The sequence below is a fragment of the Hyla sarda genome, chromosome 5 (genome assembly GCF_029499605.1).
Source record: "Hyla sarda isolate aHylSar1 chromosome 5, aHylSar1.hap1, whole genome shotgun sequence".
NCBI classification, from domain to species: Eukaryota; Metazoa; Chordata; class Amphibia; order Anura; family Hylidae; genus Hyla; species Hyla sarda.
The window spans coordinates 286,105,679-286,131,903 of record NC_079193.1 but is presented as its reverse complement, the minus strand read 5'-3'; the positions used below and the strand labels follow the sequence as shown (position 1 = coordinate 286,131,903).

Sequence of the window (26,225 nt, the reverse complement as noted above, 5' to 3'; positions counted from 1 at the left end):
ACATTATTTTTTTTTTTATCAACTGGTGCCAGAAAGTTAAACAGATTTGTAAATTACTTTTATTAAAACAATCTAAATCCTTCCAGTACTTATTAGCTGCTGAATACTACAGAGGAAATTATTTTCTTTTTGGACCACAGAGCTCTCTGCTGACATCATGACCACAGTGCTCTCTACTGACATATCTGTCCATTTTAGGAACTGTCCAGAGCAGCATATGTTTTCTATGGGGATTTTCTCCTACTCTGGACAGTTTTTAAAATGGACAGAGATGTCAGTAGAGAGCATTGTGGTCATGATGTCAGCAGAGAGCTCTGTAAGAAGTAATTTACAAATCTATTTAACTTTCTGGCACCAGTTGATTAAAAAATAAGAAGTTTTCCACCGGAGTACCTCTTTAACTCCTGGGACACTGCGAGGAAGACAAATTTTTCTAGCCAACTCTCCATTAAAGTCTATGAGTGATACAGGGACTGGGCACCACACTATCAATGGTTGTCCTAATAGTTGGGCCTCTCTCATCTCTTGATTAAATGGGCACTGTCAGATACAAAAACTTTTGATATGTTGCAAAGCATGCAAAACCAATAGGTTTGGCAATTGCTTTCATTAGAAAATTTTCAGTATTTCATGGCTGGCTGGCTGAAAAAGCCAGTCAAACAACTGACCCCTCCCCCCCCGCCTGCTTGGACACATACTAGTCCTGCGGTGTCCATGCGTCATCACCTATGTCATGGACACACTTCCTTGATTGACAGCTGTGAGTGCAGGGCTCACAACTGGGGATAAAATCCTCCCTCAGTCAGCTTGTGTCCCTCTACTGTCAGTGAGGACAAGCTGGGAGTAGTAGTTTTACTAATGCTAGGGGAGATGTGAACAGACAGCATATTGAGGGAGGGGGCGGAGACCGACACAGTGAGGCCACACCCACTCCCTTTGAAAAATGTTTTTTGTTGGATCTGACGGGTAGGCTTTAAATATCTATGGCATATTGAGAATATAAGCTATAAATCTCTAGACAAATTAATTAGGATATCTAGCGTTATAAAGAGAAAAAAAAATCATCATATTTATATTCTTAACAGCAAAGATCTGCATATTTTCAGGTGCCCAACCCCAGGCTGTGATGGATCTGGACATGTCACTGGGAATTATGCTTCTCACAGAAGGTAAACCAGATTCTGCAAGGGCTTTGACCTACCACAATTCCCAATAGGTATCTTAATTATTTTTATTATGTCCACAGTTTGTCAGGATGTCCTCGGGCCAGAAAAAGTGGTGTCAAAGCATTCCCAAGTAAAGAAGACAAAGAGGACCCAGAACTTAAGTAAGTGAAATAAAACTCGTAGAATTTTGGTCAATTACATATGTTTAGGAATATGATAAGACAGCACAGTATGTTCTATTTTATTATGTATTAAGGGGTATTATTATTGGCACAACCAACTGTTTTATTTCTCCAGTGCATGAAATAAAAATTAACAATTTTGCATATAGTCTGCAAATAACATTCCATTTTATGCTACCAGCTTATATGCAGATCTATGTCATTTATTAGGGCCCTTTTTCATGGGCTGATGCGTTGTCTAAACAAGTGCTGATCTGGTGGATAGGTGCTCGTTTAGTCAGCCTATTAGAAGGTTTGACCAACGTGCTGGGAGGGCTGCACAAACCATCACTGGATCACATGACTGGCTGTAATTGTTTATTGCAATCAAACACATTTTCGATCTGACTAAAACCGAAACTGTCTGGTTTAGCCCATAACAACCAATCACAGATCAGCTTTCATTTTACCAGAGCTCATTAAGATATGATAACTGAGCTGTGAATAGTTATTATGGGCAAAACCAGAGAGTATAGGTTTTTGGCAGATTGATAAACCTGGGCCAGTATATCTGTACTTGAATGGGTAGCAATCCCCTATAAACAAACAAAAAGGTTCACTGTTTTTATGTTCAAAGTTAAAGGGGTATTTTAATAATTATGTTCAGGCAGGTTACATAGTTACATAGTTTGTAAGGCTGAAAAAAGACACATGTCCATCCAATAATGTTGATCCAGATTAAGTAAAAGAATAAATAATAAAAACATGAGGTAAAAGCTAATTTTTCTCATGTTATAGATAAGCATTTCTTAATGTTACTTTAAAGTTACCTGGTAGTATTTTTTAAGGACTTCTTCAGACTGTGCTACTTCTAACTACTCTTAACTTAAGGACCAAGGGCGTACAGGTACCCCCTGACGTCCTGATACTTAATGACCCTAAAGGATAGGAGTGAGGTGGCAGGGGTACCACCTCCTCCTATCCCCTGCCATTGGTCGGTTAGGACTGACCGACCAATGGCAGTTGGGGGCAGGGGGTTAAAGTTGAAATCCTTGCTCCACAGCGGGGGCCAGAATGTGCGGGGACCTTTGGGACTGGAGTTTACGGCGAGACCAGCGCCAGGCAGCAGCGGGACTTGTGGCAGAAAGTGGTGGCGGCGGAGGCAACATTAAAGGCAATAGTGAAGATCAGTGGTAAGTGATCTTCACTGCTGCCTTCTAGGAGTTGTCAAAGTACAACTCCCAGCATGCCCAGAGAGCCTTTGGCTGTCTGGGAATGCTGAGAGTTGTAGTTTTGCAGCATCTAGAGGGCCACAGTTTGAAGACCACTGCACAGTGGTCTCCAAACTGTGCCCTTTCAGATGTTGCAAAAACTACAACTCTCAGCATGCCCAGACAATCTAGGCATGCTGGGAGCTGTATTTCTGTGACATCTGGACCTTCAGATGTTGTAGAACTACAGCTCCCAACATGCCTGGACAGTTTTGGCATGCTGAGAGTTATAGTTTTGCAACATCTGAAAGGGCACAGTTTGGAGACCACTATACAGTGGTGTTCAAACTGTAGCGCTTCAGATGTTGCAAAACTACAATTCAAAGCATGCAGAGAGAGTCAGGGCATGCTGGGAGTTGTAGTTTGACAACATCTGGCCACTCCCAGAATGCCTGGGCAGTCTGGGCATGCTTGGAGTTGAAGTTTTGCAACATCTGGAGGACTACAGTTTGGACACCACTACACAGTGGTCTCCAAACTGTTCTCCCTCAGTTGTTGCATAAATACAACTCCCAACATGCCTCCCAACATGCCAACTGGAGGCACACTGGTTTGGAAACAGTGTCTGTTTCCTAGCTCAGTGTTTCCCAACCCATGTGCCTCCAGTTGTTGCAAAACTATAACTCCCAGCATGCACTGACAGACCATGCATGCTGGGAGTTGTAGTTTTGCAACAGCTGGAGGCACATGGGTTGGGAAACACTGAGTTAAGTAACAAACACAGTGTTTTGCAACCAGTGTGCCTCCAGCTGTTGCATAACTACAACCCCCAGTATGCATGGACAGCCAGAGGGCATGCTAGGAGTTGTACTTTTGCAACAGCTGGAGGTTTGCCCCCATTCACATGGACGGGGGTTTACAGTGAGTTTCTCGCTGCAAGTTTGAGATGCAGCAAAGTTTCCGCTGTAGCTTAAACTCCCAGTGGAAAACTCGCTGTGAACCCCCCCCCTGTGTGAATGTACCCTAAAAACACTACACTACACTAAACAAAATAAAAAGTAAAACACTACATATACACATACCCCTACACAGTTACCTCCCCCCCAATAAAAATGAAAAACATCTGGTATGGCACTGTTTTCAAAACGGAGCCTCCAGCTGTTGCAAAACAACAACACCCAGTATTACCAGACTGTCATTGACTGTCCAGGCTTGCTGGGAGTTTTTAAACAGCTGGAGGCACCCTGTTTAGGAAACACTACCGTAGGGTAATTTTGGTATCGAGGCAAGTGTAATTCTTGCATCCGGGTCCATCCCATGCAAATCCCTAATGTAGGCCTCAAATGTGCATGGCGCTCTCTCACTTCGGAGCCCTGTCGTATTTCAAGGCAACATTTTAGGGCCACATATGGGGTATTTCCGTACACGGGAGAAATTGCCTAATACATTTTGGGGGGCTTTTCTCCTTTTACTCCTTATGAAAAGGTAAAGTGGGGGTCTAATCCAGCATGTTATTGTTAAAAAAAATTATTTTTTTACAATAACATGCTGGTGTTGCCCCATACTTTTCATTTTCGCAAGAGGTAAAGGGAAAAAAAGACCCCCAAAATTTGTAATGGAAATACCCCATATGTGGACATAAAGTGCTTTCCGGGTGCACAACAAGGCTCAGGAGTTAGAGTGCCATGTACATTTGTGGTGATTTGCACAGGGGTGGCTGATCGTTACGGTTCTGACAAACGCAAAAAAAAAAAACAACAACATGTGACCCCATTTTAGCAACTACACCCCTCACGGAACGTAACAAGGGGTATAGTGAACCTTAACACCCCACAGGTGTTTGAAGAATTTTAGTTTTGGACGTGAAAATGATTTTTTTTTATTTTTTCACAAAAATGCTGGTGTTATCCCATATTTTTTATTTTCACATGGGGTAATAAGAAAAAAGCCCCCATAATTTTTAACACCATTTCTTCTGAGTATATACATACCTCATATGTGGATGTATAGTGCTCTGCTGATGCACTACAGGGCTCAGAAGAGAAGGAGCACCATTGGGCTTTTGGAGAGAGATTGTGTCTGGAATTTACAAAGCGCTCATGGTGCCAGAACAGTGGACCCCCCCCCCCCACACACACACACACACACGTGACACCATTTTTGAAACTACACCATTCAAGGAATGTAACAAGGGGTACAGTGAGCGTTTACAACCCACAGGTGTCTGACAGATTTTTTGAACAGTGGTCCGTGAAAATGAAAAATTAAATTTGTAATTTGCACAGCCCACTGTTCCAAAGATCTGTCAAATGCCAGTGGGGTGTAAATGCACTATTATTTAATTAGACAGAATTCTAAGAAAACTGCTTTAAATTCTGCTTCTTCTCTGGCTCCTACTCCTGATATCCCTATCGTGTAGCCAACGGGATCTAAGAAGGATGGAATTGCTGTAGAAACAGATTCATCTGATGAGGATTCCTCTTCAGTTGAGGACACTACTTCAGGGAGACCTTTTTTTCCAGCAGAGGATATGGATAACCTAATTAAAAATGTACGATTGTCCATGAGTATTGAAGATCCTATAGAGGAAAAATCAATTCAGGATCAATTTCAAGGATTAGAGCTGAGAAAATGCAGAGCCTTTCCCGTTCGCAGGTGTCTTTCTGGGTTAATTAAGAAGGAATGTGAAAATCCTGAAAATAACGTTTTTCTTCCCCGAGCTTTAATAGGGAAATATCCTTTTGACAATACTGAGTTATCCGAGTGGGAAAAGGTGCCTAAGATAGACGTTGCAATTTCTAAAGTCTCCAGGAAAGGTGCCCTTCCCTTAGAAGACCTAGGTGTTCTACGTGATCCTATGGACAAAAAAAATCTGAGATTTTATGGCGTAGAACTTGGGAGGCCGCCACTGCCTCCTTTAAGCCTAATGTGGCGGCTTCCTGGGTTGCAAGGTCTTTAATTCTTTGGCTAGATCAGCTATCTTTGGCCATCAGCAATCAGGTCCCTCATGAAGAATTATTAAATGCTATGCCTCATTAAAAAAATCAGCGGCATTTCTGGCAGATGCATCTTTGGATGCTCTGAGGTTATCGACCAGAACTGTTGAGCTTTCCAATTCTGCCCATAGAGTCTTATGGCTTAAAATCTGGCCTGGTGACATAACCTTTAAGAACAAACTTTGCGCCCTTCCTTGTGAGGGAAAGTTCTGTTTGGACCTATATTAGCAGACATTTTTGAGAAAGCAGGGGATAAGAAGAAAAAGTTTCCTCTTTCCCATTATCGGTCCAGACATTATTCCCCCCCCCCCCCCAATAGGAAATCTAAGGGCAGGGTTGTAGATTTGAAGATACCCCAAGGTGGCATTTTCCCCAAAAATCCAAAGGGTATCTCTTTAACCAAGCCTCCACAAGTTCTAAAATGTCTAGTCAGCAATGACAGTCTGGGGCGAGTCGGAGGCAGACTGAAAAACTTTGTGGCAGAGTGGGAAAAAATATCAAACAACTCTTGGGTTTTAAGTACCTTAAAAGAAGGTCTTCGCCTGGAGTTTCTCAGTCTCCCTCTGACTCCCCCAAGGGTGACATCAAGTCACTCGGGCCCTCTGGGTTAGTGGCTCTTCAAAAATAAGTCCTATCTCTGTTAGAAAAACAGATTCTTGTCCCAGTACCTCAGGAAGAAGTAGGGTTAGGTTTTTACTCTTCCCTCTTTTTGGTAAAAAGAAAAAAAAAAAAAAAAACAGACAATACTTACCATACCATTACAAATCTAAAACCTCTAAACCAGTATCTCATCTACAAAAAATCCAAAATGGAGACATTAAAGTTAACAGTGAACCTATTAACAAAAGATTACTTTATGGTCTCTATAGATCTAAAAGATGCATATCTACACGTCCCCATACAGCCAGACTACCAAAAGTATTTACGTATAACCATGAAATTTGAGTCAGGTCTAACTCACCTTCATTTCAGGGCTTTGCCTTTTGGAATAGCTGTAGCCCCCAAAGTTTTGACCAAAATTATTACTGAAATGGCAGCTCACATCCGAGAAGGGGTAGATTTATTTGTCCCGTACTTAGACGATTTCCTTTTGGTAGGGCAATCAGAAAAACAAGTGAGGGAAGTATTGACTTGCCAGTCCGTTTCCATAAGAAAGGGGATGTCTTTGTTGGGCCTATTTACTATAGTGATCCAAGCGGTGCCTTTGGCTCAATTCAACTCAAGGGCTCTACAAGAAAATCTACTCAGCTGTTGGAACGGGACAGTATAAAACCTAGACAAAATGTATCTCCTGTCACAAAAAACCAAAGACTCACTTCTCTGGTGGTTAGTGGAAAGCTATATCAACAAGGGCCTAGATTGGGTTTTGGAAAGTCCAAAAATTCTCAGTACAGATGCAAGCCCTTGAGGATGGGGGTGCATACTGGAGAATTAAGTTTCCAGGGTTGTTGGGATCCTCTAGAGTCCTCCCTTTCCTCAAATGCAAAAGAACTTCTAGCAGTCTGTTATGCTCTAAAAGATGCAAAACAACACCTGTACCAAGAAAACATTTTTTTTTTCAAAGAATACAACTACAGTGCCGGTTATAAACCGCCAGGACACTACAAGAAGCGAACCGCTTATGAATATTGGAGAAATAAATTTTTACTTTGCAGAACTTTGAAGCTCTAAATTCAGCTCTAAATTCAAAAACAGACTGATTAAACCCAGAGATTTTCAAACAAATTTGCGGTCTTTGGGGCTGGCCAGAAATAGATCTATTAAGCACAAAAAGCAACAGATAGGTGCAGAGATTTTCCTCTTTAAATCCAAAGGACAGGCCTTGGGCAGTGGACACTCTGACTCAGCCTTGGGAATGGGAACTAGTATACATATTTCCACCTCTTCAGTTACTTCCCAGAATAATCAAGAAAATAAGAATGGAGAAAACCTGTGTAATCCTGTTAGCCCCCTTTTGGCCACACCAGGTTTGGTTTTTGGCACTGAGAGAGCTGTCTCTGTCGGATCCCTGGGTCCTTCCGGAATTACCAGATCTCCTAACTCAGGGTCCAGTGTCCCATCCACATGTGAAAAGTCTCCCCCTGACGGCCTGGCATTTGAGAGGGTGTTACTCAGGGGACAAGGTATTTCAGACACTGTAATATCTACCTTAGAAGCCAGCAGAAAAGCAATAACTAATTAGGATCTATTTCAGAGTTTGGAAGACATTTTTGAATTTTCTTAACCAACCTTTTTCGGCAAACTCTGTCCCAGACATCCCTAAAATCCTAGATGTTTTAGGTCTGGATAAGGGTTTAAAAATTGCCACTTTAAAAGTTCAAGAATCTGCTTTAGGGGCTTAGTATAACACAAAAATCCCCAATCACCCCTGGGTAATAAGGTTTTTTAAGGCACTCAAAAGGCTTTCTATTTCTAGGGACCCAAAGTTCTATCAGAGCCTTTTGAATCTTTAGATGTCATTTAGTCCTTAAGAAGGTACTGTTAGTAGCAGTCACCACAGCTAGTAGAGTGGGTGACCTTTCAGCTTTGTCCAGTGGGGAACCCTATACAAAGATTTTGGAAGATAGCATTGTGTTCCTCCCCAATCCTGCTTATCTCTCTAAAGTTGTCTCCACTTTTCACGTATCACAAGAGATTGTACTCCCGTCTTTTTGTTCCAATCCTTCTAATGACAGGGAAAGGTCCCTTAGCACCTTAGATGTTAGAAGATGTGTCCTTAAATATATTGAAAGAACTAAAGATTTCAGAAATTGTAACACCCTTTTTGTTCAATTTGCAGGGAAAAATAAGGGCAAGAGAGCTAGTAGTAATTCCCTGTCTAGATGGATAAAACAAGCTATTAATTTGGCCTATTCAGTGTCAGGTTTACCTGCCCCAGTTGATCTTAGAGCTCCCTCAACCAGAGCTGTAGCCGCCTCTTGGGCAGAAAGAAGAGGCACTTCTGTAGATCAGATCGGCAACGCAGCTACCTGGTCTTCACCTCATAATTTTTCCTCATTACCTGGTGAACGTTGGGAGTTTTTCTTCCCTTTCTTTTGGTCGCAAGGTCTTGCAGTCAGTTATCCCATCCTAATTGGTTCTTCTCTCATATTCTCTCAGGTGGTGCTGTCATGTGACCGGGAAAGCTGGTAATTACTCACTGGTAATTCTGTTCCCCCAAGCCATGACAGCACCAGGGCATTCCCACCCTATGTTTTCAGGTTTTTTTTCCACACATGGTGGGGGTCCACTTCTTTTAGTTTTTTTCTTCAAATATGTTATGTTATGCTTACTAATTTAGAAGGCTCTTCTGGTCTCTGAAACTCACTGAGGCCGAGGAGGAGGGCTCTTATTTTTATCCTCATGTTTCCTGTCCCTAGGGGCGGAGTCTCTCAGGTGGTGCTGTCATGGCTCAGGGAAACAGAATTACCGGAGAGTAATTACCGTCTACAATACACAGAAAAAATGGGGTTACAACTTTTGAGGGGCATTTTCTTCTATTACCTCTTGTAAAAATGGTAAATTTGGGGAAAAAATTTTAGTGAAAAAAAAATAAAAATCATTTACATATCCGATTTTACCGAAAAGTCGTCAAACACCTGTGGCATGTCAAGGCTCACTGTACCCCTTGTTACATTCCTTGAGGGGTGTAGTTTCCAAAATAGTATGCCATGTGGTTTTTTTTTTTTGCGCTGTTATGGCACCATAGGGGCTTCCTTTTCATGAAATTTTGGAATTTTTCACCAAGGAAAGGAGGCAAATATCGACAAAAAAAAGTAGAATATGTCATGAAAAAATTATCTCGGAATCAAATTCATAAGTAAAAGCATCCCAGAGTTATTAATGCTTAAAGTGACAGTGGTCAGATGTGCAAAAAATGCTCTGGTCCTTAAGGTGAAAATGGGCTGGGTCCTTACAATGACTAAACACCTTCATTACACAGTCTGTATTTAAACCACCCACTACAGGCCTTAGACTAAGTGCATACACCTCAAACAGCCTAGAAGTGTGAACCCAGACAGTTTATTTGGTCTATCTGACTATATTTTATTTTATTAGGTCCATAATCCATAATGTGAATATCTTGAAGCAGATTTATAAAAAAAAAAATTTGCACAGTGGTGACAGGGCAACATATCGATATACAGCCATGAAAAAACATCATAGAGAAGCAAATAATATCTTCTGAAGAGCCATATTGAAAAAATAATTATGATTCTCTTTTGCACAGATGTCCTGTTGTAGGCTGTGATGGCCAAGGCCACATATCAGGAAAATACACATCTCATCGAAGTGCTTCTGGCTGTCCTTTGGCTGCTAAAAGGCAAAAAGAGAGTACATTGAATGGCTCATCGTTGTCATGGAAGCAAAATAAGCAGGAGCTGCCACATTGCCCACTTCCAGGCTGCAATGGACTTGGACATGTCAATAATGTTTTCGTCACGCACAGAAGGTACTTTGCATACTTTCTATTCTTCAACATTTATTTTATAAACTGAATGAGTGTTTTACACAAAGCCATACAAAATATAATTAATATAACTTCCGGTCCTATAAATGTATAATCCACTGAGTTAGTATAAAAAACATATATTTTCTTTTTTTTTTACATTTTATGCTTAAAGGGGATCAATTGGTGCCAGGAGAGGTGCTATGGGGATTTGCTCCTGCACTGGACAGTTCCTGACATGGACAGAGGTGTTAGCAGAGAGCACTGTGGTCAGACAGAAAGGAAATTAAAAAAGAAAAGAACTTCTTCTGTATTACACAGCAGCTGATAAGTACTGGAAGGTTTAAGATTTTTAAATAGAAGTTATTTAAAAATTGGTTTAACTTTTTGCCACCAGTTGATTTAAAAAAAAAAACTTGTTTTCCACCTTTAAAGAACAACTTACATCAATACACATTCCTTAAATATATGTGGTACATTCTTTTTTGATCCATTCAGTTTAGAACTAACCAGACTCAAGGCTTTTGTAGATCTCAAAGTTACCACTATATTCTTTCCAGGAGGTCCAGAATAAAAAATAAAAAAAAAAAAAAACCAACTAGAGTGCTCCCCTGTGTATTATCTTTAAGAAAGAGTAAAGAAATAGCAGGTGAATTGGATCACTCTCCAGATGAGATTGTGCCTATGTAGACACAACGCTCATATAAGCCAAAGTATGGCAGATCCTCAAAAAGCTGCTTCTCCTGCCAACACACAAGGCGCATAATTGTGTAAGAACAACCTCCCAAGCAACAACTCCTTCAGCGTATAATGGGCGCTGCCACGATTCAGAAAAACTAAAATATAAAATGACGCAAGTGCTTTAATGTGAAAGATCGTAGCCTAAAACAGCGCCAGGCAATAGGTTGTGACTCACCGGAGGGTGTTGTGCAATTCACCAAGGCACAACGCTAACAGAGTTTATAGTATTATCACATTTCTCTACTCCATGATGGTGGTGGTAGTTTTGTCCCAGAAGACTGCTGCTTTTCCCTTTGCTCACTCTGTTGCAAGCAATTTAATTGTAACAGTAGATTCCACACCTACCTTTCCTGTTAATTGGCAGTGTAGGAGACCACCAAGGCAAGATGGGGAACCACACAGCAGGGCAGGTGTACTAGGTATGGCTGTGGAGAGCAGCAGCTGTCCCTTAAGCGACCTGTTCCTGCTGGATCTGGTCTTAAGGTCCCAGTAGAGTAAGAGCCAAGGTGCAAAAGTGCCCAGGGAGTGGTGACATGAGAGTGCCGTAATTCACTTGGGAGTTTGTAGCCCCACTTGAAAGATGGCACATAGCATGCACTTTTTCTCTTCTGGGCACTCACCCTTTGTATCCTGGCCTTCTGGCTAGGATCAGGGAATTTTTATAGACCGGATGTCTGGGCAGTATTACACTGCTCACATTCACCAATTAATCATTTTTTATGTATTAGATAAAATTATTTTATATTTTTAATAATTTTTCAAATTTTTTTATTTTATTTTTCAAATTTCATTTTTTTTTCATTTTTTTTATATTTATTTCAATTTACTATTATTATTTTTTACTATTTTACACATAATTCAATGGAGTACACATCTGTACTGACAGGCATAGGATATCAGTTCAGTCATTACCTCAGGTAAAGACTGATCTGATCCTGCAGCCATGACAATGGAGGCCGCTCCCTCTGTTACCCTAATAGATGCTGCAGTCACAGTGACCACAGCATCTACAGGGTTAACTCAGGATCGGAGCTGAGTGCCACAGGTGGCCTCCTCCGACGGGGCCCCCCTCACCACCGATCGCTTCACTGTGTAAAGTGACAGAGAAGAGGGTGAAGGAGGAGACTACCGCAAGATCCCTGCTATTGGTCCGTCTGTACTGACGAACCAATAGCAAAGATCGCTGGCCGAGGCTTGGCTGTGAAAGGGAGGGAGGCTTGGCTGTGCAGCACAGCTAAGCTCAATAAACTGTCACAGTGCCTGGCGGCGCTGTGACAGTTTATTATCTTCAGATACATGTACGTACTGATGTGGGAAGTCATCCCAAGTCACCACGTACATGTACCTGAAAATGCGGGAACGAGTTAATTAAATAATCAAAGTTTTGGCTAGGTTCACACATGTCCGGCGTCCCAGCCTCAAACTCGCCACAACTGATGCCCCGGCTGATGACAAAAGTGCATCAGTTGGCATCAGTTATTTAGATCTGGCATTCATTATTTGTGCATGCTGGACAGCAAGATGCAGTCCCTGTCTGGCACCCATGTGACGTGTTCCAAATGTTAAATATTGCGGGCGTGTTTTCAAATGAAACACTACCAAACGACACACATATGTGGAGGGGTCATTATTGAACAAATTTACATAGATATGTTACAAAACACATACACAAGCGCTCCAATGTAAAGGATCATAGCCAAAGTGGCGCCCCTGAAAGTAGGGTGTAACTAACCAAATGGTGTTAAGCAATCCAGAGGCACAACACTCAATATGCTTGAAATAAATCACATCAACCTCTAGTCAGGATGGTGGTGATGGTGTTGTTCCAGTTGGCTGCTACTATTCCAGTGCTCGCACCAACATGGGCAATTTGAATGCAAGAGAAATTTGTACTAAGGTGCAAACATTTTTGGGATCATAAAAGAAGGACCAGAGGAGAGGAATGTAAAGTTTTAGTACTGATTTATTTATTTAATAAATTTTTTAACATGTGACGCATTTCTGGGCCTATCTGGCCTCTTCTTCAGACATTAAGATATGTTAAACAGAGTAAAGAGAAACTATGCAATATGGCAATTCAAAATGTATGTGAACAGAAAGTGACTTTCACAGGTATATTAAAAAAAATGTATTAAAAAAAAAGCTAAAAAGATTATAAGCTTACATAACTATATGTTTGTATATAAAACTTCAACGCTATATATGACCATAATAAGTCCATATGAAAAGCACTTAGAGAGTTTTGTCTATTTGGTTAGAGTCACTATTGTTGCATTTTATTTACATGAACAAATTCCTTGTTAAATTTCTTCATCCAAGTAGCGCAAACAATAAGGTTGATTTCATAGGACACATAGAACATGCAAACTCCATACACATGTCGCCTTTGATAACTTGGTTACTAAAATACATGCACATTCTAGAGGAATAGCCCCACTCAAATGTACAAAACATGTTTTATGCATATTTTGCTCCCCCTTGTGGGAGTTTGCTGCAAAATAGTATGCTCTTAGTGTAATATACATACAATGAGCCAAATTTATCAAACTATGACAGAAAAGTAAAGAGATTTCCCCACATCAACCAATCACAGCTTAGCTTTCAAGCTGAGCTGTGATTGGTTGCTGTAAGAAAATCTCTTCCCTTTTTCTCTCACATAGTTTAATATTGGGCTATTGGGGGGGAATTTATCATTTAAATTTTTACTTTCTGGTCTACGTTGCATGCTTTTTTGTGCAATGAGTTTGCATGTTTTTAATTTTTTTTGTGGTTCTTTTTTTAATTTTTTTCACCGGATGTCTAGTCATGCAGGGGCTGTAGTTTTAGGGTGCATTCCCACCTGGCATATACGTAGCGTATTTCACGCGGCGCAACATTTACAGCAGCAGCGGGAAATATGCTGCATATTCCTTGCTCACTATACACACTGCCTGATGAAACCGCGCAAGCGCGGTGAAACGCGTCGCATTGGATTAAATCTGTTCGCTACACACCTGGCTCTATTGTCCTCTCCTTGGTCAGCGCCGATATTCCCATCTTTTCTGAAGTTCACCTTACATCTCTACGCCATCTCTGGGAAGGCTGCAGACCGAGATCATCATATGAAACGCACATCTTGGTTGTGTGGGAGTACGCACAACCTGGCAGGGTGAGCCTTTACTTTTCCCTCCCCCTCCCACACACCTGTGATCCCGTTGGTTCTTCACAAGGGAGCGCCTGTTTTTCTCTTTGCTTTACACTATACACGCAGGGCTTTCTGGCGGCAGCCCTATGTGTGTAGTGAGTTTTTGAGGCGGAGCCGCGCGTCACAGTCACGCCGGCACATGGCCCCGCCGCCAAAACTCACTACACACATAGGGCTGCCACCAGAAAGCCCTGTGTGTATAGTGAGCGAGGAATACGCAGCGTATTTCCCGCTGCTGCCGTAAATTTTGCGCCGCGTGAAGTACGCTGCGTATACGCCAGGTGGGAACGCACTCTTACAATAGCTGGAGGCACTCTGGTTGGGAAACATTGTTTTAGGTTCACAGCTCAACGGCTGCCAGTGACATGTCAGAAGATCCATAAGTTGGTGTACCCTTTTAAATTAATTGTTGTATTACATTAACACTATTGTTTTATCACCATTATAAAGTGTCTGCTGTATATTTTACAGTTTATCTGGATGCCCTTTAAATGCACAAGCCATAAAGAAAGGGAAAACCTCAGATGAACTAATGAGTGTCAAAATAAAGACAAGTGCAGGTAAAGACTGGCTGTGTACAAATACACATAAAAGCCATTTCACTAATCTAAATGCTTTCCTTTGATACTTGGAGCTGAAAACAAGAATGCATTATAAATAAATTCCATTCCTATTGATGTTTTCTGAATGAGGTTTCTGACATACGCATGAGAGGTAGGATTATATCAAGATGCTTCAAAGCATTGCCTAAGGCTTTACAAGGAGGGAAAGCAAAATAACTATAACTGAGAAATAAAAAAAATAAAAAAAACAATCATCTATGACTAAACCATATAAATGATATAGAGAAAAAGAGAGGGACGGGCACCACTCAAATGTTAAATGGTGGGTGCAGTCAGTGGCTACACATGAACATGAAAAGAAGAGAAACAAAGCTAGCCACTATGTTTGTAAGGACACACAATGTGTGTAAAATGCAAAACACAATCTATATTATAACATAAGTTACAGCACATACATCTAAAACCACTTAAAAAAAATATTGTACAACATGGTGGAGGATTGTAATCCTACAAAACACCAACCCCCCTAGTAGACACACATAATCCAAAGGAGGGGTCCATGAAATATAGTAGAGGCAAAGGACATGTGTAATCCTGTATAGTACACTGCCGGGCTTGAAGACACTAACCAAATGAACCTACATAATAAAGATATGCACCAAACAATAATGAAGCAAATAATGCCTACAGCCCATGCAGCTGACACCCGCTATGGCCTACCTACTAACAATGGAGTGACATGTAGCAAAGAGTTAATAGGGACACCCTCAGCAACATGGGAGGACACAGCAGCACCAAGAGCATCCTTCTTGCTAGAAAATCCATAATGTCTGTGCATTACATGAAAGGCCATTCATTACAATAGGGGACAAGATGGGAAGGGTCAGCACTCGGGTCTATGGTGGTGCCCGCGGAAAGCTGGGTACTAAGAAGATGAAAAAATCCCGGCACTCACAATATCCTTTTGCAAATGAAAGCGTGTTTATTCACACGATTGTGGATAGTCACAAATGACGCGTCATTGGTGACTATCCACAATCGTGTGAATAAACACGCTTTCATTTGCAAAAGTATATTGTGAGTGCCGGGATTCATTATAATAGGGACCATGTAAGGTGTCAGTCCACCTGTGATGTTGGTGCAGACAAACTAAACGCTTGCCACTGTTCCCATTGCCCTCGACAGAGCGTAAACTGCTATAGTTCTCTCATTGCTTCCTTAAGTGCTTGCCCCCTTTGCCAGTCACAAACCCTTCATACAGTGCCAGTTATAGAGTCACCACATATTGGCAATTAATCAGCACTAAACTGAGTATCCATATAAAGCATAACTATATACAATAGAAATAGACCATAGTATATTTATTATGATCCATTAGCCCAAATTACTAACCATGTAGATAACATTATCTGTCACTGTGCCACTATTTTGCCACACACATAAAACATGTTGGTCAAGCAACTATAAGTCCTGGTCCCCCTACATACAGTAAAAGTTAGCTCAGATGTGCGCTTGTGTGCGTGGAATGGAGAGGGTGTAGTCTCTCCCAAAATTAAAGGGGTATTCCAGCTTTATACATCTTATCCCCTATCCAAAGGATAGGGGATAAGATGTTTGGGACCCCTGCGATCTCGGTGAAGGCCCCGGCATTGTCTACCAGATGGGGATGCCACGGCCACGCCCCTTAGGAGGCTCCAATACACATTAGATGATCTGCTTATAGGTATACTGTACAATCAATCCAGAATGTGTTTTCTTTCATTTATTAGACTAGACTATTTCTGAAAGCTTCTGTAATATTTAAAGGGGTTCTCCGGTGCTTACACATCTTTTCCCCTATCCAAAGGATAGGGGATAAGATGCCTGATCGCGGGAGTCCCGCCGCTGGGGACCCCCGGGATCATGCACACGGCACCCAGTTTGTAATCAGTCCCCGGAGCGTGTTCACTCCGGGACTGATTACAGGCGACCACCGGGCCAGCAGCGTGTGACGTCACGCCTCCGCCCCCATGTGATGTCACGCTCCACCCCTCAATGCAAGCCTACGGGAGGAGGTGTGAGAGCTATCACGCCCCCTACCGTAGGCTTGCATTGAGGGGCTGAGCGTGACGTCACACGGGGGCGGAAGCGTGACGTCACGCCGCCGGCCCGGTGGTCACCTGTAATCAGTCCCGGAGCGAACACGCTCCGGGGAGTGATTACAAACGGGGTGCCGCGTGCATGATCCCGGGGGTCCCCAGCGGCGGGACTCCCGCGATCAGGCATCTTATCCCCTATCCTTTGGATTAGAGAAAAGATGTGTAAGCACCGGAGAACCCCTTCAAATACTTTACACTTGCTACTGCATATACAAATTTTATGAATAGACAACAAAAACATTGGCTTTCAGAAGAGTGATCCATTGTTTCCAAAGATCTATCGTATATAAAAACAAAGTTACAAATGAGTAGATCATAAACAAAAGTCAGGTTAAAATAAAGGAGCACAGTGTCTGGTGCTGATTTCTGTCCTATTTTCTCTATTATAGCATGTAACCCCTGAAGGACTCAGCTCATTTTGGCCTAAAGGATTTTCATTTTTGCTTTTTCGTTTTTTTCTCCTCACCTTTTAAAATCCATAACTTGTTTAGTTTTCAACCTACAGACCAATATGATACCCATATGGATACAGTCATAGGTGACTCTCTCTTAGGACTGTATCCACCTTTTCCAGCCCACCTAAGAACCTGAAAGCTGTACTAATTTATGCAGGCTAAAATCAGCAACCGCCGAGCCGCGAGGTTTATGACGAATCAAATTACTGTAACTTCGCTCATCTCTAAAATGTACCACAAAACCAAAATAATATTTGTGGGTTAAAATGTATAAGAAAACTGCAATTTTACAACTTTTGGGGGTTTGGTTTTTACGCAGTGCACTTTATGGTATAAATGACACATTATCTTTATTCTGTAGGTTAGTGCGATTAAAACGATACCCAATTTACATAGTTTTTTTTATTCTTGTACTACTAAAAAAAATTGCAAACAAAATTGGTATACATACAATCGCCCTTTTCTGACCCCTCTACCTTTTTTTTCTTCCATATACAGGGATATATGAGGGCTCATTATTTGCGCCAGGATCTATAGTTTTTGTCGGTACCATTTTTGTTTTAATGGGCCTTTTTGATTGCTTTTTATAAATTTTTTTGTGTTTGGTATTTTTTTTTTTATGTCTACACAGTTTACCATGCAGGATCATATTATATTTTAGTAGCTTGGACATTTATGCACGTGGCGATACCAAATATGTTATTTATTTATTTATTTTTTAAATGGGAAAATAAGGGTAATTCCATTTTTTATTAGGGGAGGGGGTTTTATATACTTTTAGAGACTTTTTTTTATTTTACACTGTTACACCTTTTTTTTTTTTTTTACACTTTTTTATATACAATCATTTGATTGCATTCCCTGTATAATGCTATGCCTATGGCATAGCATTATACAGTATGATCGGCTATCCACTGATCTGGCCTGGCCATTCTAGCTCACCGAACCCTTGCAATCATGTCACAGGGGTTTGGTAAGCTCCTCTGAGCTACCGAAGATTTTTACTTTCACTTAAGATGCCATGATGGGTATTGGTCATGGCGTCTAAAGGGTTAAATGCCAGGCAGCGGCAGGATTGCCACTGTCCGGCATAAGCAGTGAGGGTTTGGCTACTGATGGTAGCCGACACTCACTGCTCTGAAGCAAGCGCAGCTCCTGCGCTCGCTTCAAAGCCATGTAAGGCATTGGGGTGTACAGTTATGCCCTGCGTCCTTAAGTACCAGGGGACAAGAGCGTACCTGTACGCCCTGCGTCCTTAAGAGGTTAATGATTTATTGTACAAGAAAATAAAGGTTCAGCCATACGCATAAACAAAATTAGCATTGTTTATAGAACCTTTTCCAGGAAAATTCTTTATGATTGTTACAATAATGCAACATATGTCAATGTATGTACGGTATATATAGAAATATGTGTCTTTTTTTCTACTTTCATCTTTAATAACACAAAGTGCCACTTAAACACTCTTTTCATTTTTGTTCCTAATCCATTATGGTCATTTGTATTTAAGGGATATTTATAGTGTGGCAGTTTGGCTCAGTAGAGATGGGCAAGTGGCAATAAACAGAAGTCGGAAACAGTGACACAGTGCATAGTCAAAGCTTCTCTTGCTGTTTATTTTTAAAAACAAAACATACAGCCATTTTCATATTGACACTAAAAGCAAAAACAATCCTGCTTGTCCAGCACTAACTAAAATCTAAACACTTTAGTTTGCCCTCACTATACAAGTGGCCTACAATTGGCCACCCAACCTAACAAATCTTCAAATGTAACATAGTAACATAGTTCATAAGGTTGAAAAAAGACCAGAGTCCATCAAGTTCAACCTATAACCCTAATGAGTCCCTACTGAGTTGATCCAGAGGAAAAAGGTAAAAATTCCTTCCTGACTCCAAATATGGCAATCAGAATAAATCCCTGGATCAACGTTCTGTCCCTATAAATCTAGTATACATAACCAGCAATGTTATTATTCTCCAAAAATGCCTCCAGACCCCTTTTGAACTCTTTTACAGAGTTCACCATGACCACGTCCTCAGGCAGAGAATTCCACAGTCTCACTGCTCTTACAGTAAAGAACCCACATCTGTGCTGATGTAGAAATCTTCTTTCCTCTAAATGTAGAGAATGCCCCCTTGTTATAGATACAGTCCTGGGTAAAAATAGGTCATGGGAGAGATCTCTGTATGGCGCCGTGATATATTTATACATAGTTATTAGGTCTCCCCTAAGCCTTCATTTTTCTAAACTAAATAATCCCAATTCTGCTAATCTTTCTGGGTACTGTAGCTGATTTGTACAGCGGTAGAATTATTTCCTTGTTGTGGGAAACCCTCAAACAATTTACATACAACGGAGGTTAAACTAACCGGTCTATAATTCCCTTGGTCACCTTTTGATCCCTTTTTAAATATTGGTACCACTGTACTTCTTCCTGGGTTAGACAGGTGACCTGTACTGGGGATTTTACCTTATCTTACTATATTTCACCTGGCATTTCATTTTCCTCGGTGAACACAGTGGAGAAGAATTTGTTTAATATATTTGCTTTTTCCTGATCCCCGTTTATAATTTCTTCCTCATAATTTTTTAAAGGGCCTACACTTTCATTTTTGACTTTTTTTTTGCTATTTATATGGTTAACCCCTTCAGGACCAAGCCCATTTTGGCCTTAAGGACCAGAGCGTTTTTTGCACATCTGACCACTGTCACTTTAAACATTAATAACTCTGGAATGCTTTTAGTTATCATTCTGATTCCGAGATTGTTTTTTCGTGACATATTCTACTTTAACATGGTAGTAAATTTTTGTGGTAACTTGCATCCTTTCCTTGTGAAAAATCCTAAAATTTGATGAAAAATTTGAAAATTTTGCATTTTTCTAACTTTGAAGCTCTCTGCTTGTAAGGAAAATGTATATTACAAATAAAAAAAAAATTTTATTCACATATACAATATGTCTACTTTATGTTTGCATCATAAAAGTGACGAGTTTTTACTTTTGGAAGACACCAGAGGGCTTCAAAGTTCAGCAGCAATTTTCCAATTTTTCACAAAATTTTCAAACTCACTATTTTTCAGGGACCAGTTCAGGTTTGAAGTGGATTTGAAGGGTCTTCTTATTAGAAATACCCCACAAAAGACCCCATTATAAAAACTGCACCCCCCAAAGTATTCAAAATGACATTCAGTCATCATTTTAACCCTTTAGGTGTTTCACAGGAATAGAAGCAAAGTGAAGGAGAAAATTCACAATCTTCATTTTTTACACTCGCATGTTCTTGTAGACCCAATTTTTAAATTTTTACAAGGGGTAAAAGGAGAAAATTTATACTTATATTTGTAGCCCAATTTCTCTCGAGTAAGCACATACCTCATATGTCTATGTAAAGTGTTCGGCGGGCGCAGTAGAGGGCTCAGAAGGGAAAGAGCGACAAGGGGATTTTGGAGAGTACGTTTTTCTGAAATGGTTTTTGGGGGCATGTTGCATTTAGGAAGCCCTTATGGTGCCAGAACAGCAAAAAACCCTCACATGGCATACCATTTTGGAAACTAGACCCCTTGAGGTACGTAACAAGGAATAAAGTGAGCCTTAATACCCCACAGGTGTTTCACGACTTTTGCATATGTAAAAAAAAATATTTTTTTTTCACTAAAATGTGTGTTTCCCCCCAAATTTCACATTTTTCCAAGGGTTAATAGCAGGAAATACCCCCCAATATTTGTAACCCCTTCTCTTCTGAGTATGGAGGTACCCCATAAGTTGACCTGAAGTGCACTATGGGTGAACTATAATGCTCAGAAGAGAAGGAGTCATATTTGGCTTTTTGAGAGCAAATTTTGCTCGGGGGGCATGTCGCATTTAGGAAGCCCCTATGGTGCCAGAACAGCAAAAAATACCCACATGGCATACCATTTTGGAAACTAGACCCCTTGAGGAATGTAATAAGGAATAAAGTGAGCCTTATTACCCCACAGGTGTTTCATGACTTTTGCATATGTAAAAAAAAAAATAATAATTTCCACTAAAATGTGTGTTTCCCCCCTAATTTCACCTTTTTGCAAGGGTTAATAGCAGAAAATACTCCCCAAAATTTGTAACCCCATCTCTTCTGAGTATGTAGGTACCCCATAAGTTGACCTGAAGTGCACTATGGGCGAACTACAATGCTCAGAAGAGAAGGAGTCATATTTGGCTTTTTGAGAGCAAATTTTGCTCGGGGAGCATGTCGCATTTAGGAAGCCCCTAAGGTGCCAGAACAGCAAAAAAAAAAACACATGGCATACCATTTTGGAAACTAGACCCCTTGAGGAACGTAACAAGGGGTACAGTGAGCATTTACCCCCCACTGGTGTCTGACAGATCTTTGGAACAGTGGGCTGTACAAGTTTTCATTTTCATGGACCACTGTTCCAAAGATCCGTCAGACACCTGTGGGGTGTAAATTCTCACTGCACCCCTCATTACATTCCGTGAGAGGTGTCGTTTCCGAAATGGGGTCACATGTGGGGTTTTGTTTTTTTTGCGTTTGTCAAAACCGCTGTAACAATCAGCCACCCCTGTGCAAATCACCTCAAATGTACATGGTGCGCTCTCCCTTCTGGGCCTTGTTGTGCGCCTCCAGAGCACTTTGCTCTCACATATGGGGTATCTCTGTAGTCGGGAGAAATTGCGTTACAAATTTTGGGGGGCTTTTTTCCCTTTTACCTCTTGTGAAAATTTAAAGTATAGGGCAACATCAGCATGTTAGTGTAAAAAATAAAAAATGTTTACACTAACATTCTGGTGTAGACCCCAACATTTCCTTTTCATGAAGGGTTAAAGAAGAAAAAGCCCCCCACACCTTGTAACGCAATTTCTCCCGAGTACAGCGATACCCCATATGTCGCCCTAAACTGTTGCCCTGAAATACGACAGGGCTCCAAAGTGAGAGCGCCATGTGCATTTGAGGCCTAAATTAGGGATTTGCATAGGGGTGGACATAGGGGTATTCTACGACAGTGATTCCCAAACAGGGTGCCTCCAGCTGTTGCAAAACTCCCAGCATGCCTGGACAGTCAACGGCTGTCCGACAATACTGGGAGTTGTTGTTTTTCAACAGCTGGAGGCTCTGCTTTGGAAACAGTGGCGTACCGGACGTTCTTATTGGGGGAGGGGGGCTGTGTAGGGGTATGTGTATATGTAGTGTTTTTAACTTTTTATTTTATTTTGTGTTAGTGTAGTGTAGTGTTTTTAGGGTACAGTCACATGGGCGGGGGATTACAGCGAGTTTCCCAGCGCAAAATTTGCTGCATCTCAAGATGCGAGAAACCCACTGTAAAAGCCTCGCCCATGTGAATGTACCCTGTACATTCACGGGGGTGGCGGGGCGGGGGGGGGGCTTGCATCAGCTGTTGCAAAACCACAACTCCCAGCATGCATGGTCTGTTAGTGCATGCTGGGAGTCATAGTTTTGCAACAGCTGGAGGCACACAGGTTAGGAAACACTGAGTTAGAAACAGACAATGTTTCCCAACCAGTGTGTCTCCAGTTGTTGCAAAACTACAACTCCCAGCATGCCCAGACAGCTGAAGGGCATGCTGGGAGTTGTAGTACGGCAACATCTGAAGGGCCAGATGTTGCTGAACTAAAACTCCCAGCATGCCTGGACAGTCAGTGCATACTGGGAGTTGTAGTTTTGCAACAGCTGGAAGAGCACAGATTGGAGACCATTATACAATGGTCTCCAAACTGGGGCCCTCCAGATGTTGCAAAACTACAACTCCCAGCATGCATGGTCTTTAGTGCATGCTGGGAGTTATAGTTTTGCAACAGCTGGAGGCACACAGGTTAGGAAACACTGAGTTAGAAACAATGTTTCCCAACCAGTGTGTCTCCAGCTGTTGCAAAACTACAACTCCCAGCATGCCCAGACAGCTGAAGGGCATGCTGGGAGTTGTAGTTCGGCAACATCTGAAGGGCCAGATGTTGCTTAACTAAAACTCCCAGCATGCCTGGACAGTCAGTGCATGCTGGGAGTTGTAGTTTTGCAACAGCTGGAAGAGCACAGATTGGAGACCATTATACAATGGTCTCCAAACTGAGGCCCTCCAGATGTTGCAAAACTACAACTCCCAGCATGCCCAGACAGCCAAAGGCTGTCTAGGCATGCTGGGAGTTGTAGTTTTCAGACTCCTAGAAGCAGCAGTGAAGATCTTCACTGCTGCTTCTGAGGACCATATACTCACCCGTCGCTGCTCGTCCACGTGGCCGGTCCCGCGCTGCTCCTCGGTCCCGCCGCTGGATCAGGTAAGTCCGCCGGTCCCCTCCTGTTCCCCCCCGTGTGCCGCAGGTCCCCGCGAGCCCCCGCAGCCTTCGTCCCCCGTTCTGCCCGACTTCCAGGGGCGGGCAGTGCGGGGGATCTGAACTTTCACCCCAGATCACTGTGATTGGTCCACAGGGACCAATCACAGTGATCGCTGACCAGGACCATCAATTGATGGTCCTGGGGGTGAAGCAGAAGTTGTCCCCTGCTGGAAACAGCGGGACTTCTGCCAGTTAACCCGTGCGATGCTGCGCATCGCCGGGTTAACTGCATGTCATTTATAAACGCCGGGATGCGCGAACGCACTGCACAACCCGGCGTTTATATATGACATTCTGCGGGAAGGGGTTAAAGAACATTTTGGGGTTAGTTTTACTGTCTTTGGCAATGAGTCTTTCTGTCTCTGTTTTTGCGGTTTTTATCTGTTTTTCTACATATTTACATTTTTCTCTATAGCTTTTTAATGCTTCCTCACTGCCGTCCTGTTTTAGTAGTTTAAATGCTACTAACTACTTTTGTCATTTATTGCCCCTTTAACGTTCTTATTTATCCAGATTGGTTTCCTTTTATTTCTTACCCCTTTATTCAAATAAGATATATACCGTATTTATCGGCGTATAACACGCACTTTTTAGGCTAAAATTTTTAGCCTAAAGTCTATGTGCGTGTTATACGCCGATACACCCCGAGGAAAGGCAGGGGGAGAGAGGCCGTCGCTGCCCGCTTCTCTCCCCCTGCCTTTCCTGGGGTCTAGAGCCCTGCTGCCGGCTCTTCTCTCCCCCTGGCTATTGGCGCCGCTGCCCGTTCTGTCCCCCTGACTATCGATGCCGGCGCCCCATTGCCGGCGCCGATAGCCAGGGGGAGAGAAGCGGCGCCGACAGCCAGGGGGAGACAAGGGGCAGCGGCACCCATTGCCAGCGCCGCTGCCTCCCCCCATCCCCGGTGGCATAATTACCTGTTGCCGGGGTCGGGTCCGCGCTGCTGCAGGCCTCCGGAGTGCGTCCCCTGCGTCGTTGCTATGCGCTGCACGGCGCGGCGCATGACGTCAGTGCGCGGCGCCGTGCATAGCAACGACGCAGGGGACGCACGCCGGAGGCCTGCAGCAGCGCGGACCCGACCCCGGCAACAGGTAATTATGCAACCGGGGATGGGGGGAGGCAACGGGCAGCGGCGCCGGCAATGGGTGCCGCTGCCCCTTCTCTCCCCCTGGCTATCGGCGCCGGCAATGGGGCGCCGGCACCGATAGTCAGGGGGACAGAACGGGCAGCGGCGCCGATAGCCAGGGGGAGAGAAGGGCCGTCAGCAGGGCTCTAGACCCCAGGAAAGGCAGGGGGAGAGAAGCGGGCAGCGATGGCCTCTCTCCCCCTGCCTTTCCTGGGGGTGTATCGGGGTATACACGCGCACACACGCACCCTCATTTTACCATGGATATTTGGGTAAAAAACTTTTTTTACCCAAATATCCTTGGTAAAATGAGGGTGCGTGTTATAGGCCGGTGCGTGGTATACCCCGATAAATACGGTACATCTTGCAGTGAGAATTTAAGATATTTTTAAAAGTCTCCCATTTAGTGTCAGTATTCTTGTTTTTGAGGATATTATCCCATTTTATATTGCTAAGGGCTTCTCGGAGTTGAATGAACTTTGCCTTCCTAAAGTTCATTGTTTTTGTGGCCCCTTGAGAGATTCCCTTATTGAAGAACAAGTTATAATGTATTATATTATGATCACTATTTCCTAGGTGTCCTTCTACTTGCACATTATTTACTCTCAGGTGGTGTTGGTTAATATTAAGTCTAGTAGGGGGCCCCCTCTGGTCAGGCCCGGCACCATTTGGGAAAGATAATTGTCTTTAGCTATAGTCAGAAACCTGTTTCCTTTGAGATTCACAGGTCTCAGTCTCCCAGTTTATATCGGGATAGTTAAAGTCCCCCAATATTATCACATCATTTTGACTTGCTGCTTTGTTTATTTGCCTCAGTAACCTTACACATTGGTAATTGTCACAGAAAAGCACCTCAGGACTTTAGGTCCAGTATCTCACAACCTCTTAAGGAAACCTAAATCCCAGCTTTACTTTGAGATCAGTTGATGAGCCGGCTCCAGCACTTGAACTGCTCTGGGCTTTTCCTAAAACCTGGAGTGGCCATGGAAGTGAAATGAAAGACCCCACTACCAACCTGCCATGTATTTCATAAAGAGAGAGCTTCTGATCTCCTGGCTTCTTTAATATCCACCCTCTGATTAACAAGCAAGCAAGTGATGGATCTGGATAAGGAACTGGGAAAAATACATATGATACATTTTATTGTTTTTCTTTGTAAATGCATTTTTATTTTAAAAGACCTTTGGGTGGCATTTTATACTGTAATACTTTTTCCTTTATTGCTAATTTCCCCTGTAACGCAACTGACAGATTGGCCGCAGTTACAGGGGATACGGTCCCCTGGTGCTCACTGCTGGGCTGATCTGCGTCTGCTAACATCTAGCAGGTACTGCAGCAACCCTGAGATTAGTAGAACCGAAACATGAACGCCTTATGGCTGCTTTTTGTGCTGTGTCTACAGGAATCAGGAAGTCAGAGATCAAAAGAACCTATCTCTGCCTCTGCCAGACAGCTCTCCTCTCCTGCAGTGGCATAATTTCAGGAACATTCAGGAATATCGTTGCAGTCACAGAGAAAGGCAATATATCTTAGAACCTGGAGTGGCCCAGGGTGTGGAATGAAAGATCCCACTAATAACCTACATTTTGATCCCTAAAAGGGGTACTCTGCCCCAAGACATCTTATCCCCTATCCAAAGGCGGGACCCCCACGATCTCCATGCTGCAACCAATGTTCATTTGGAGTATCGGGTGCAACGTCATTGGCTT

At 42.5% G+C, this 26,225-nt stretch overlaps 1 protein-coding gene across 15 annotated transcripts in view; it reads left to right on the top strand.

Moving 5' to 3' along the window:
- Positions 1 to 26,225, top strand: part of ST18 (ST18 C2H2C-type zinc finger transcription factor) — a 445,260-nt gene that overhangs the window by 387,741 nt on the left and 31,294 nt on the right. For 12 of the 15 annotated variants that reach the window (XR_008844230.1, XM_056521908.1, XM_056521900.1 and 9 more), the window contains 4 exons: positions 1,107 to 1,169; positions 1,247 to 1,327; positions 9,745 to 9,966; positions 14,360 to 14,448. Coding sequence is in view for 13 of the 15 variants with exons in the window: in XM_056521908.1 (XP_056377883.1) it covers positions 1,107 to 1,169; positions 1,247 to 1,327; positions 9,745 to 9,966; positions 14,360 to 14,448 (455 nt within the window). In the remaining 2 variants the exon portion in view is untranslated. The remainder of the gene's footprint in view (positions 1 to 1,106; positions 1,170 to 1,246; positions 1,328 to 9,744; positions 9,967 to 14,359; positions 14,449 to 26,225) is intronic. The other 3 variants (XR_008844231.1, XM_056521907.1, XM_056521911.1) reach the window with 2 other exon arrangements.